The 13,714-nt window shown below is 38.1% G+C and overlaps 1 protein-coding gene across 2 annotated transcripts in view; it reads right to left on the reverse strand.

The window, feature by feature from the left end:
* WDFY3 (WD repeat and FYVE domain containing 3) overlaps window positions 1-13,714 on the reverse strand; it is a 261,096-nt gene that overhangs the window by 161,575 nt on the left and 85,807 nt on the right. For both annotated transcript variants that reach the window (XM_084627016.1, XM_084627015.1), the window contains 2 exons: window positions 11,410-11,596; window positions 2,459-2,625 (listed from right to left, as the gene is read on the reverse strand). In XM_084627016.1, the coding sequence (XP_084483142.1) occupies window positions 2,459-2,625; window positions 11,410-11,596 (354 nt within the window). The remainder of the gene's footprint in view (window positions 1-2,458; window positions 2,626-11,409; window positions 11,597-13,714) is intronic.

The following is a 13,714-nucleotide window of genomic DNA, read 5'->3' on the forward strand; positions in this document are numbered from 1 at the left end:
TTCTCGGTCTTATATCTGGGTACAGAAGGATGAGGAAAAGAGTATAAAGCCCTCAACCTCCATATCCAAATGGTTATAGATATTGAAAGTATACCCCCATTCATGAGTGAGTTTTGTGATATAGTCAAGGTTAAAAAATGCAAAATGTGAGCCAACATCTGCAATATTTGAAAACATTTTTCTTGCCATTAATAGTTTTGCACTGCATGGATACCTCTCTAATGCTATAATACTCTCATTAGTCCAATCATCAGAGTACACTGTGGTCACAGAAGATATAATTGCTGCAAACACTTTCAAAAACTGTGTTAAATTTGTGTAACACAATACTTGTCATGTAGTCTAACCTATCATACACAGGATTATACTGGTCTGCACTAAAAGCCTACATACTACTATTGGCCTTCTAACAGGTTTTCTCGTGCAGGGTGGGGATGTTTGAGAGGGGATGGGAAAAAATTAAAAAGGAATTAGATAGTAGTAAATTAACGGTAACAATTTGAGAAAGCCAAATAACCTTTTTATTAACATCTGTACCATGGCATGGACTAAATTATCTAAGTAAAGGCTATAGAATGTACAAAACAACTTTAAAACAATGTAATCAAACACTTGCAGCTTTTTGTGAAGAGTTCCATAGTATGAAGCCATCTTTAGTTTGAAAGCTGTGGCTTTGAATCTCAAGTATGAGACTGAAATCCAACAGTGCGGCATCCATTACAATTCAGTTCCAAAAGAACTTCACAAAATCTTCTAAAAATAAAAACTGAAACTACTATGCATTATATACATCATTGATCTTCAGATAGCCTGATAAAGTTTTATTTTAAAATACTAATTGAAAACAACATTTGTTTTAATCAACCTGTAATTGGTTTTTAGATTTTTAAAAAGAGAGACAGCACACAGATTTATAATGTTTGCACTGAATACTATCTTCATTTGTTACGCTCCTTTAGGCACTTGATTTAAAAAAAACTCACAAGTATTTTAATAAGAAAAGGAGGACTTGTGGCACCTTAGAGACTCATGCTCAAATAAATTGGTTAGTCTCTAAGGTGCCACAAGTACTCCTTTTCTTTTTGCAAATACAGACTAACACGGCTGCTACTCTGAAACCCGTCAAAGTATTTTAATGCCACATTTCATTTTTTCCTTGAAAGCTGAAAACAGAACCTTTTGAAATGTAATATGCAACAACTGTTTATTCTGTTCATCCAATAAAGCATCCAATAGAGAGCATTAATACCAATATTGCATTGCAAAGTCACACATTAATTTTTCTCTTCTAAATTACTAGCTTTTCATGATTGTTTTAAAATGAAAGATGTTGAAAAGTTAATTGACAGCTCATGAATTGTGCAAGGAAGATCGACAGCTACAGAACCTGAAAAAACAGTACTGTATCCAGGGAATAGGCATAGCACAAGCACCAGAAGCAAGACCCTCCTCCATGAAAATGTAAAGTATTAAACACAGCAGGAATTACTCTGCTGGGCAGAAAGGGACAAGCCACACATGGAGTAACTAGCAGATCTACTGCTAGATGGATCCACAAGCCTAACCTTCACTAACGTATGAGGCCTGTCAGGGTCCCAGGTCTTACTAAAACTTACAGACAATTGAATTGGACCAGATTAGCTTCTCAGCCACTCCTCACCAAGGTTCTAAGGCTCTGTTTACACAAGAATTTACACCAGTCTAACTAAAGGTGTGTTTTTAAATCAAGTTGAACTAGTGCAAAACGGATGTGGGCATTCTTAAACCAATTTAAATCTGGTGTATATCATTTTAGCTTCATTGAATAAGAAATCAATATTAAACTAAACTGACATTAAACAGGTTAAATGTCCACACAAAGGTGTTGAACTGGTTTAACTAAATCTGTTTATAAAATCAATTTAGGTCTAGATAAATAGATAGGGGGAAGAGGGAATATTCCTTTAAATTTCTGCTACTTCTTAAATGTCATCTCCTCACCCAAACTCATATTGATACTAACTGATACTAACCCCTCTGTGGACAATTTATTTCTGTTTAAGAGGAGATTTCAGTTTAGCATACATTTCCCTAATTGACTTAAGCTAAAATGAAATAAACTTGCTTTAAACTGAAAAAAACCAAAAACAACTAAAAACAGCATCCACAAAGCCTTTTGCACCAGATTAGATTAAAATCACACTTTAAATTATATCTGTCCAAACTCCTAAAATCTGCCTGGAGGATCTATTTAATTTGTACTTTGTAGAGGGGTGATTCAGCATTTGGAGCTAAATGAGGAGAAATTGCCTCCCTTATTTTCATCTGGACACTAGCAATTAAGCAAAATCACCTTTTAAAGTCAGTATTTAATTGCTGATGTTAGAAGAAACATGAACTGTAAATGGTTTCTGTAGCGTACCAGACATTTCTCCCCCAATAAAACTTCTGCTCTGTGTGATACAAACAGTAAACTCACCTTTGCCTGCAGGTTGTGGGACTGCAAATCCAGGCAACAGAAAAGGTGCCCCGGTGGTAATACCAGCTGGTTTTAATTCATTGACACCATATGTTGTCAAGGAAGTTATCAGATTAACCAAATCCTTCAAAGCATCCTTGGATTCTGCCTCTTTTGCCTGTTCTAATCTAAAGAACATACAGTACAACAACTCACATTAGCACATATTCACTTTAACATAAACCATCCACTCAAACTCATTTGAGGTTTATTTAGTTAGTTTTGGTTTTTCTTAAATTAAGGAGAGATGTTAATTTTAGAGGCACAGATTTAGTGACCTAGAATTCTGAAGCCAAAGGCTAGAGTTCACCACATTTTAAACTTTCTTCTAAGTTTTAACAGCATTCAATTGATTAAACATTATTATTTGTATTATGGTAGCATTTGGAAATCAGATTGAGATGGGGCTTCAATATGCTAAACACATAGTAAAAGGTTATCCCTGACCCAAAAAATACTAACCAGACAAGTCAACAGGGGGCATGAAAGGAAAGGAAGTATCATCATTTTACAGATGAGGAAATAAGACACAGAGTAAATACATAAAAGTAGTACTTCAAAGACAGCCGTGCGACATACAAAACTTCATAAGTACATATTTAGCAGAAGGGAACTGCAGAAGTCTTTACATAAAAACTCTCTGAAATGCAGTTCTTTGTAATAAAAAAATATTACCATACAAAGAATATAATAAACAATATAACTACTAACAACATTTGTACACACAGGTATTTTATTATATTCAGTTACTGTAAAAAAAAAAAAAAAGGTATAAATCTTCAGAGTGCAAAAGGCTCAGCATAATTAGGGACCAAAGAACCGAGGACAGCTTTAGGATGAAAACAAAATAATGTATCCTAAAAATAATCACAATATACAGTAGAACCTCAGAATTACGAACACCTTGGGAATGGAGGTTGTTCATAACTCTGAAATGTTTTTAACTCTGAAGAAAATGTTATGGTTCTTTCAAAAGTTTACAACTTGACTTAATACAGCTTTGGAACTTTACTATGAAAAAGAAAAATTCTGCTTTCCCTTTATTTTTTTTAGTAGTTTATGTTTAACACAGTACTGCACTGTGTTGGGTTTTGTTTTGTTTTTTTGGTCTCTGCTATTGCATAATTTGTGTACTTCCAGTTCCAAATGAGGTCTGTGGTTGACTGGTCAGTTCGTAACCCTGATGTTCATAACTCTAAGGTTCTACTGTAGTGCAATGTAAACTTTCATTTCAGCAATTTATATTTATAACCCACATGACCAGTCTTTTAACTTGTTTGTAACAATGACAAAAACACTAGGCATCATCCTTTCAATACATTTTGTCTGTTACATTGCTCCTAAATGAAAAATAATCACAGAATCACAGATATGTGAGACAGGAAGAGACCTCGATAGGTCATCTGTTCCAGTACTCTGCACTGAGGCAGGACTAAATATTACAGACCATCCCTGAAAGGTATTTAACCCATTTTTTAACACCACCAATGACAGAGATTCCATAACCTCTCTAGGTGATTTGTTCCAGTGTGTAACTACCCTTACAGTTGCGAAGTTTTTCCTAATATCTAACCTATATTCCCCTTTGCTGCAATTTAAGCCCATTGCTTTTTGCCTGTCCTCAGTGGATAAGGAGGAGAACAATTTATCATCTTCCTATTTATAACAACCTTTTACTTATTTGAAAACTATCATCATGCCCCCTCAGTCTTCTCTTCTCCAAACTAAACAAACCCATTGTTTTCAATCTTTCCTGGTCGGTCATATTTTCTACACCTATAATAACTTTTGTTGCTCTCCTCTGGACTTTCTCCAGTTTGCCCACATCTTTCCCAAAGTGTGGTGCCCAGAACTGTACACAGTTGCAGTTTTTTTAGTGCTGATTAGAGTGGAAAAATTACTTCTCATGCCTTGCTTATAACACTCCTGTTACTACATTTCAGAATTATGTTAGCTATTTTTTGCAACAGTGTTACATTGACGACTCTCATTTAGTTTGAGATTCACAATAACCCATAGATCCTTTTCTGTATATTCCTTCCTAGGTAGTCCTAACATGGCTGTTATTCTGAAACCTGTCATTATGCAAGGCACTGCATTTAGCCGTATGGAGTGGAAATCTATTAACTGCATGAAAAAACTTGTACAGATACAGACAGACATCATCTTCCTTTCCAAATGCAAACAGATGGACATCGTACCAAAAGGACTGAAGGTAAAAAATCCATTACAATCTACATACCACGCTGACTATGCTGACAGCTTGTGCCACATGCTCTCAAAGAAACTGCGGAATCACCTGATCAACATCCTCTACAGCAAACAGGGAAAGATTAAGAATGAGCTCTCAAAAATGGATACTCTCATAAAAAAACAACCTTCCACACAAACTTCCTCATGGCTGGACTTTACTAAAACTAGACAAGCCATTTACAACACACACTCTGCTTCTCTACAAAAGAAAAAGGACACTAAACTTTCTAAACTACTACATGCCACAAAGGGCCACAGCAATGGTTCCTCAACCTACCCAGCAATATTGTTAACTTAACCAACTATACTCTCAGCCCAGCAGAAGCAGCTGTCCTATCTCGGGGCCTCTCCTTCTGCCCCTCCACCCCCACGAACATGACACAGTTCTGTGGTGACCTAGAATCCTATTTTCGACGTCTCCGACTCAAAGAATATTTCCAACATACTTCTGAACAACATACTAACCCACAGAGACCTCCCTACCAACATTACAAAAAGAAGGATTCTAGGTGGACTCCTCCTGAAGGTCGAAACAGCAGATTGGACTTCTACATAGAGTGCTTTCGCCGACGTGCACGGGCTGAAATTGTGGAAAAGCAGCATCACTTGCCCCATAACCTCAGCCATGCGGAACGCAATGCCATCCACAGCCTCAGAAACAACTCTGACATCATAATCAAAAAGGCTGACAAAGGAGGTGCTGTTGTCATCATCAATAGGTCGGAATATGAACAAGAGGCTGCTCGGCAGCTCTCCAACACCACTTTCTACAAGCCATTACCCTCTGATCCCACGGAAAGTTACCAAAAAACTACAGCATTTGCTCAAGAAACTTCCTGAAAAAGCACAAGATCAAATCCGCACAGACACACCTCTGGAACCCCAACCTGGGATATTCTATCTACTACCCAAGATCCATAAACCTGGAAATCCTGGGCGCCCCATCATCTCAGACATTGGCACTCTGACAGCAGGATTGTCTGGCTATGTAGACTCCCTCAGGCCCTATGCTACCAGCACTCCCAGCTACCTTCGAGACACCACTGACTTCCTGAGGAAACTACAATCCATCGGTGATCTTCCTGATAACACCATCCTGGACACTATGGATGTAGAAGCCCTCTACACCAACATTCCACACAAAGATGGACTACAAGCCGTCAAGAACACTATCCCCGATAATGTCAAGGCTAACCTGGTGGCTGAACTTTGTGACTTTGTCCTTACCCATAACTATTTTACATTTGGGGACAATGTATACCTTCAGATCAGCAGCACTGCTATGGGTACTCGCATGGCCCCACAGTATGCCAACATTTTTATGGCTGACTTAGAACAACGCTTCCTCAGCTCTCGTCCCCTAACACTCCTACTCTACTTGCGCTATATTGATGACATCTTCATCATCTGGACCCATAGAAAAGAAGCACTTGAGGAATTCCACCGTGATTTCAACAATTTCCATCCCACCATCAACCTCAGCCTGGTCCAGTCCACACAAGAGATCCACTTCCTGGACACTACAATGCTAATAAACAATGGTCACATAAACACCACCCTATACCGGAAACCTACCGACCGCTATTCCTACCTACATGCCTCCAGCTTTCACCCTGACCACACCACACGATCCATTGTCTACAGCCAAGCTCTGCGATACAACTGCATTTGCTCCAACCCCTCAGACAGAGACAAATACCTACAAGATCTCTATCAAGCATTCTTACAACTACAATACCCACCTGTGGAAGTGAAGAAACAGATTGATAGAGCCAGAAGAGTTCCCAGAAGTCTCCTACTACAGGACAGGCCTAACAAAGAAAACAACAGAACGCCACTAGCCGTCACCTTCAGCCCCCAACTAAAACCCCTCCAACGCATTATTAAGGATCTACAACCTATCCTGAAGGATGACCCAACACTCTCACAAATCCTGGGAGACAGGCCAATTCTTGCCTACAGACAGCCCCCCAACCTGAAGCAAATACTCACCAGCAACCACATACCACACAACAGAACCACTAACCCAGGAACTTATCCTTGCAACAAAGCCCGTTGCCAACTGTGCCCACATATCTATTCAGGGGACACCTTCACAGGGCCTAATAACATCAGCCACACTATCAGAGGCTCGTTCACCTGCACACCCACTAATGTGATATATGCCATCATGTGCCAGCAATGCCGCTCTGCCATGTACATTGGTCAAACTGGACAGTCTCTACGTAAAAGAATAAATGGACACAAATCAGATGTCAAGAATTATAACATTCATAAACCAGTCGGAGAACACTTCAATCTCTCTGGTTACAGGATTACAGACATGAAAGTTGCAATTCTTCAACAAAAAAACTTCAAATCCAGACTCCAGCGAGAAACTGTTGAATTGGAATTCATTTGCAAATTGGAAACAATTAACTTAGGCTTGAATAGAGACTGGGAGTGGCTAAGTCATTATGCAAGGTAACCTATTTCCCCTTGTTTTTTCCTAACCCCCCTCTCCCCAGACGTTCTTGTTAAACCCTGGATTTGTGCTGGAAATGGCCCACCTTGATTATCATACACATTGTAAGGAGAGTGGTCACTTTAGATAAGCTATTGCCAGCAGGAGAGTGGGGTGGGGGGAGGTATTTTTTTCATGCTTTGTGTGTATAAAAGATCTTCTACACTTTCCACAGTATGCATCCGATGAAGTGAGCTGTAGCTCACGAAAGCTTATGCTCAAAAAAATTGGTTAGTCTCTAAGGTGCCACAAGTACTCCTTTTCTTATTTCCCATTTTGTATTCATGCAATTGAGTATTCCTTCCTAAGCTCAGTACTTCGCATTTGTCGTTATTGAATTTCATCCTATTTATTTCAGATTATTTCTCCACCTTTTCAAGATCATTTTGAATTCTAATTCTGTCTTCCAAAGCACTTGCAACTCTTCCCAGTTTGGTATTGTCCACAAACTTGATACGTGCGCTCTCTATGCCATTATCTAAATCACCTATGAAGATACTGAATATAACTGGACCCAGGACACATCCCTGGGGGACCCCACTGAATATGCCCTTCCACTTTGAACCATTGATAAACACTGAGTTCTATTTTCCAACCAGTGCACCCAGATTATAGTAGATTTCTCTAGGCTATATTTCCTGAGTTTGCTTCTGAGAAGGTCATTATGTGAGCCAACATCAAAAGCCTTACTAAAGTTGAGATATAATGGCTAAATAGAAAATATTTAGAAGTTGCAGTCTCTCTTCATTATTTACCAGTAGGAAAAAAAACTGCACTACTGAGCAAACCGTAACAACCTCAAGCACAGAAAACATCTAAAGCTTTCTCAGAGATTCAGAAATTTTAAACTTATGAGGAAACATTATGATTAAACTATCTGTCCTCTTGCATAACACAGGGTTTTGCCCATACTTCTAGCATTGAGCTCCATCTCTTGTAGAACAAAAGCATTTATTTCATAAAGACATTTAAAAATTAATTCTAGAAGCATGAAACTAAACAACAGACATATGTCTAAATATGTTGCCATTAAAGAAATTTGCAATTTTCTTACTAAATTTTCAAAGGGGTAGACATGACTATGCTGATGGGAGAGATTCTCCCGTCGATATAGTTCATCCACCTCCCCAAGAGGCAGTAACTGTGTTGTGGGAGAAGCCCTCCCATTGATACACCACTGTCTACGCAGGGGGTTGTGTCAGTATAACTATGTTGCTCTGGGGTGTGATGTAGTTATACAGATATAGGTCTGTAGTGTAGACCTGCCCTCAGTAACAGTCACTACTGCACCTCAACAACAGAAATGTATCTTGGAGTTTAAGTTAATAATTAATAATTATTTTAGGATCATTGTTTCTAATTATAAAAACAAGGAGTTTGGTGGCACCTTAAAGACTAACAGATTTATTTGGGCATAAGCTTTCGTGGGCTAGAACCCACTTCGTCGGACACTTGACCCCCAGATACTTGTTCCTAATTATAGTATTTTCTCTTTTAATGCAAGATGTAAGAGGGTAGAAGTTACATTGTTTAATTTCAATAATGGTTAATGCTAACAATTTAAAAATAAAAACATAACTCATTCTCCTGTTAGACCACACACAAATAAAAAAGAATACAGACCATCTCTCTCACCCCAACTGTATTACAGAAGAAAGCAAAGCTTTTCATTTATTCTTCACTGTTCTGGGATTCTAGTTTACCTGTTTTATTAATCCGCTCTTATTCAAGCTATCAAATTTCTCTAAAGTGAAATATTTTCAGACTATTTTCCTCCACCGAACAAAAATTTCAGGAAGACACCATAGATCAGGTGGTAGCAGTGATTCTAAAGTTTTCCGTGATTCATGACTATAAAAAGTTGAAAAGAAAATGTGGCTTAGTTGCTCGCCTTCTTCAGAAACTAAGCCTTATGATCCAACAAAGGCACTATTTCCAGAACCTGAGTAGACTAAAGTCACAAGAGAGATCTCCAAACCATACCTCTTATACAGGAACAAGCTGCAGCGTCATTGTGTTAAGACTAGAGATCAGAAGCATCAGTGACCGTGGAACCCTATCACATAATCAGGACCAGATAGAGAATGTATGGTCAAGCAGAAAGAGGCTTGCTGTTTCTGAAGTTCCTTTTCAAAAGGAAAATGATCACAATCTAAAAGTGTGGTTTACACTGAAAAATGATATTTAATAGCATCACAAGAGGAGGTTGGGGTTGTTAACATGTATTTTGTTTCAGTGACTTCCTTATCAAGTTAGCTCAGTTTAGAAAGCAAAGAAATAAGCTATCAGTACTGAAAATTCATTGTGGAATCTAACAGTCAATCTGAGGTTTTTTTCTAGGTATCATAACACCATGAATAAAGACTCATAATAAAAACGGGCAAACACTTCTGGTGTGCCAGCCAGAAAATATCCACCTCTCTTTGTCACAACTTCACTAGCTCTGCAGCGCTAACAAGCAAAAATTACTTAAAATGCTATTTTAATTAGAAAAGAAAGCAGATGTGACAATATACACAAGGAAGAAAGACAAATCTATTGAATAAGATGCTGCTATTTTTATGTAATCTTTTCCTGATGTAACTGCACTTCAGTTTCACTGAAAATTAAGTATATTCTAGAAGAAAGTTTTTAATTGCAATGGGCTTTTCTAAGACTCTGTTTATGACTGAATCTACTGAAAATGATTAATTTTGTGATACTGCTAATGTGAGAGGTTAAAAGGAAGAGATCAGACATTTTCAAAAGCAACATTTACACTAGAAGAACAATCATAAGGCATAAAGTTAGCAGCATTGGTGCAGGGTAGACAGCTTTTTGATTCTTTCATTGGGCCTAAACACTTCACAAACAAGGCTATACCTTCTGCATGATGCCCAAGTTCATGCAGCAGAAACAGCCAATATAACTGAAAACTTCAGTCAAAATTGTCATTTTGGGTGCCAAAAGCTTGAGAACTATATCTCTACGTAAGTACCTAAAATAACGGGCCTGATTTAGTGAGGTGCTAGCATCTACAGCAGGGGCTGACAACTTTTGGGACGTGCTGGCCGCTGCTTCCCAGGCCAGGAACGGCAAACCGCTGCCGCTCGGAGTTGCGAGGGGCCGTGCCTGCGGAGAGTCAATGGAAACAAAATGTCGCACGGCCCGCCAGCGGATTACCCTGATGGGCCGCATGCCAAAGGTTGTCGATCCCTGATCTACAGCTTTTACTGAAATCAACTGGAGCTTGGCTGCTTAGCACCTTTGAACATTAGGACAGTTATTTAGGTTCACAATTCTGGATTTTAGTGCCTAACTTCAGGCACCAAGTTTGAAAATTGTAGCTTTCATTTTCAAATAGATTTGGCTTTTTTATGGCAATACATGCTTCTTACAATCTGAACTTCCACACAGATTGGCACAATAGGTGGAGCTTGCCTTCAAAACAAATAGAGATGGTTTGCAACTGCAGGAGCCATTACTGATTTCTGAATTTTCTAACTGAGCATATGTAAACAAATAAAAGCATATAGAATGCTTCCTAATAAAATGTTGTTCATGTAGACAATTTTAGTTTTATGACAATACTTTCTAATGTACTAATAAAATTAGTATAGTTTATTTTGTAAAAAAAATGAAGTTTTAGTAACAAGACCCTTCATGGCAGCACTCTGCTGTTAAAGCTTTCTGTCTTGCAAGGTTCTACTATCATTGCAGATTAACTGGAATGCAACACACAGAAAAGGAAATAGAAAACTATTTTATGTATTATTTGTTAACTTTTTTGTTTACTGCCTTTTATTTGCTTAGCTAATTTGCACAAGCCATAATGTGTATCCCAAAACTTGCTGGCTTGTCCAAACTTTTTAGTAAAGATTTTAACAGATGCCATAACAACATCTTATAATTAAGGGCTGGGATGTTAGCGTGCACCAAGCCACAGTGTGAATCTACAGCACACTAACTTGCTATGCAGTAACATCCCGTGTGGACACTGTTACAGCACTTTGACATACTCCCATAACAGTGTCAGGATCATTATCCCCGTTTTGAATAAACTTATCATTTACAATATCCTCACTGCATTTTGTTAGATCCTAAAAATGGATTCAGGTATATTAATATACTCTCCATCTGTTAGAGAATCTGTTGAGGAAAAATATTATTTGCATACCTTAGCAAGAGATCACAGAGGAAGTTATATCCTTGCCATATCCTAAAATCATCCAACAGTGTTTGTGATACATCACTGGAATCTTTGAGAAAGCAAGAAAGCCCAGCAAACATCTCAACTATTTCTAGGGGAGAAAGGTCATCAGATTGCTGCATGTTCTGAACACAGGTGGACAAACATTCTTTTTCTGTAAGGACACAATTAAGAAACAGTTTTCCCCCATCATTATACATATTTAAAAGCATCATTTCTGATTTCTAAAATATGCTTAGAAATGAAGTAACAGTTACTGTAACAGTTTATCATCACACAATATTTAAAGGGACACTGAGCTTGAAATTGAGCCAGTTTCAGAAGCAGCTTCAGGATATGTCTGAACTCTAGTCCTGTTAACTCTCCCCCATCTCTCTCCCCACACCCTTCACTTTTGTCTTACAATCACATTTTCTTATATTTACAGAATAGGTGAATATTTTTCTCCCTCCTATTGCTGTATGGAAATCCTAACTAACAGACACTACAGAGAATAAAGTGAAATTGACTATACGCATTAAAATAGAGCAATTTATTTTTCACTTGAATCCCCTTTAGTCAAAATAATCTTACATATTACAACATAGAAAATTTCAAAAGAGAAGTATGACTTTTAATGAAGCCCCTTTAAAATGTTTAACAGCTCCATATAGCATTTATCAAAACCATCGAACTGTCCAAGGAAGCAGTTCTCTTTAGAAAGTAAAAGTCGATTAATCAAGAGGTTAAATACCAAGCATGTTGATAAAAACCATTACACACTTATTCCCAGAAGCTAAATCCAGAAGGGGCCCAGCATACATTTCATTTATTTGCACTTTAAATTTTAATATAATGAAAATAAAACAAAGATTGAATTTACTATTCTGAAGTAAAATGTTAAAGGAAAAAAACCCTGACAAATTACAATAAATTATAAAATATCTTCCTTCCTCTAGGTTGTTAAAAAACACTTTTTACTATTTTACTGACTCTAGAGAAAACCCTTAGTGTTGTCTTTTGCAATATGCTTGGATACGGTATCCTATGTCTTCTTTCATATTGCTATTCTGGCAGGGAAATAGTGTGGCTGGACCTTCTGCATGGCTAAGGATCCTTGAACACAAACAGGGCAATAAGTCTTATTTCAGCTCCCATCCTGCAGTGACATAGAACTGGGTATTATTAATCCATATTCACTTGTCACATGGAGAAAACTTGACCAACAGCTGCCCCATATTTGTGGCTAGATTTATGGGTGCATTCTTTATTTCACGTGCCTTGCTTCAGTTAGCCAATTCTTAGCTCACCATCACCTGGCAGATACAGAATATCTTCCTAGGTGGGTACATCTACACTGCAGCTGGGAAAGAGCCTCCCAACTTGGGTAGTCAGACTCACACTAGCTGAGCGCCAGGTAGCACACAAAAAATAGCAGTGTGAACATTGTGGCTCTGATGGATGCTTGGGCTAGCCATCAGAGCTCAGACCCAAGGAGGCAGGAGGGCTTGAAAGCCCAAACTGCGAGTCAAGCTGCAACATCCATCTCTCTCTCCTAGCTGCAGTGTGGATTTTCAAAACAGGCATTCAGAAAGAACGTTCCTTAAAGCATTATCTTGGATGACATTACACAAAATGTTATATATCAGACAGACCACAGATCACGTAACTCCCTTCCGAGACACTGTCATCTTTTAATCAGGTTTATGGTCATGAACAGGTTCGGTTCCAAAAAGAGACAGTAGAGACTTTTGGTTTTTTTAAGGCTGATACATGATTAATTATTTAAATGATAAAGAACACTACACTATCAATGGTGTCAAGTATCGGGGGTAGCCATGTTAGTCTGTATACACAAAAACAACCAGAAGTCCGGTGGCACTTGAAGACTAACATTTATTTGGGCATAAGCTTTTGTGGGTAAAAAACCACTTCTTCAGATCTGTGGTCTGATTGATATATAACAGATGCATCTGAAGAAGTGTTTTTTTACCCACAAAAGCTTATGCCCAAATAAATCTGTTAATCTTTAAGGTGCCACCGGACTCCTTGTTGCACTATTAATGTGTCTCTTAATATGCCAACCAGGTTATACCATGCAACATGCTATCAGTAAAACAACAGACATTGGTACAATCACAAACTAGACATCTTCTTTTCCTGCCACATTCACCAAAAAGATACATTACGGATGTAATTGGGAACAATTGTCCCCCCTTTGAAGTCATATTTGAAAATGCTTACCACTGTTGCCATTAGGCTCCTTACTTATTTTTTGTCTTTGAAAGCAAAA

This window comes from Lepidochelys olivacea (assembly GCF_965140295.1).
Source record: "Lepidochelys olivacea isolate rLepOli2 genome assembly, chromosome: 4".
Taxonomy (NCBI): domain Eukaryota; kingdom Metazoa; phylum Chordata; order Testudines; family Cheloniidae; genus Lepidochelys; species Lepidochelys olivacea.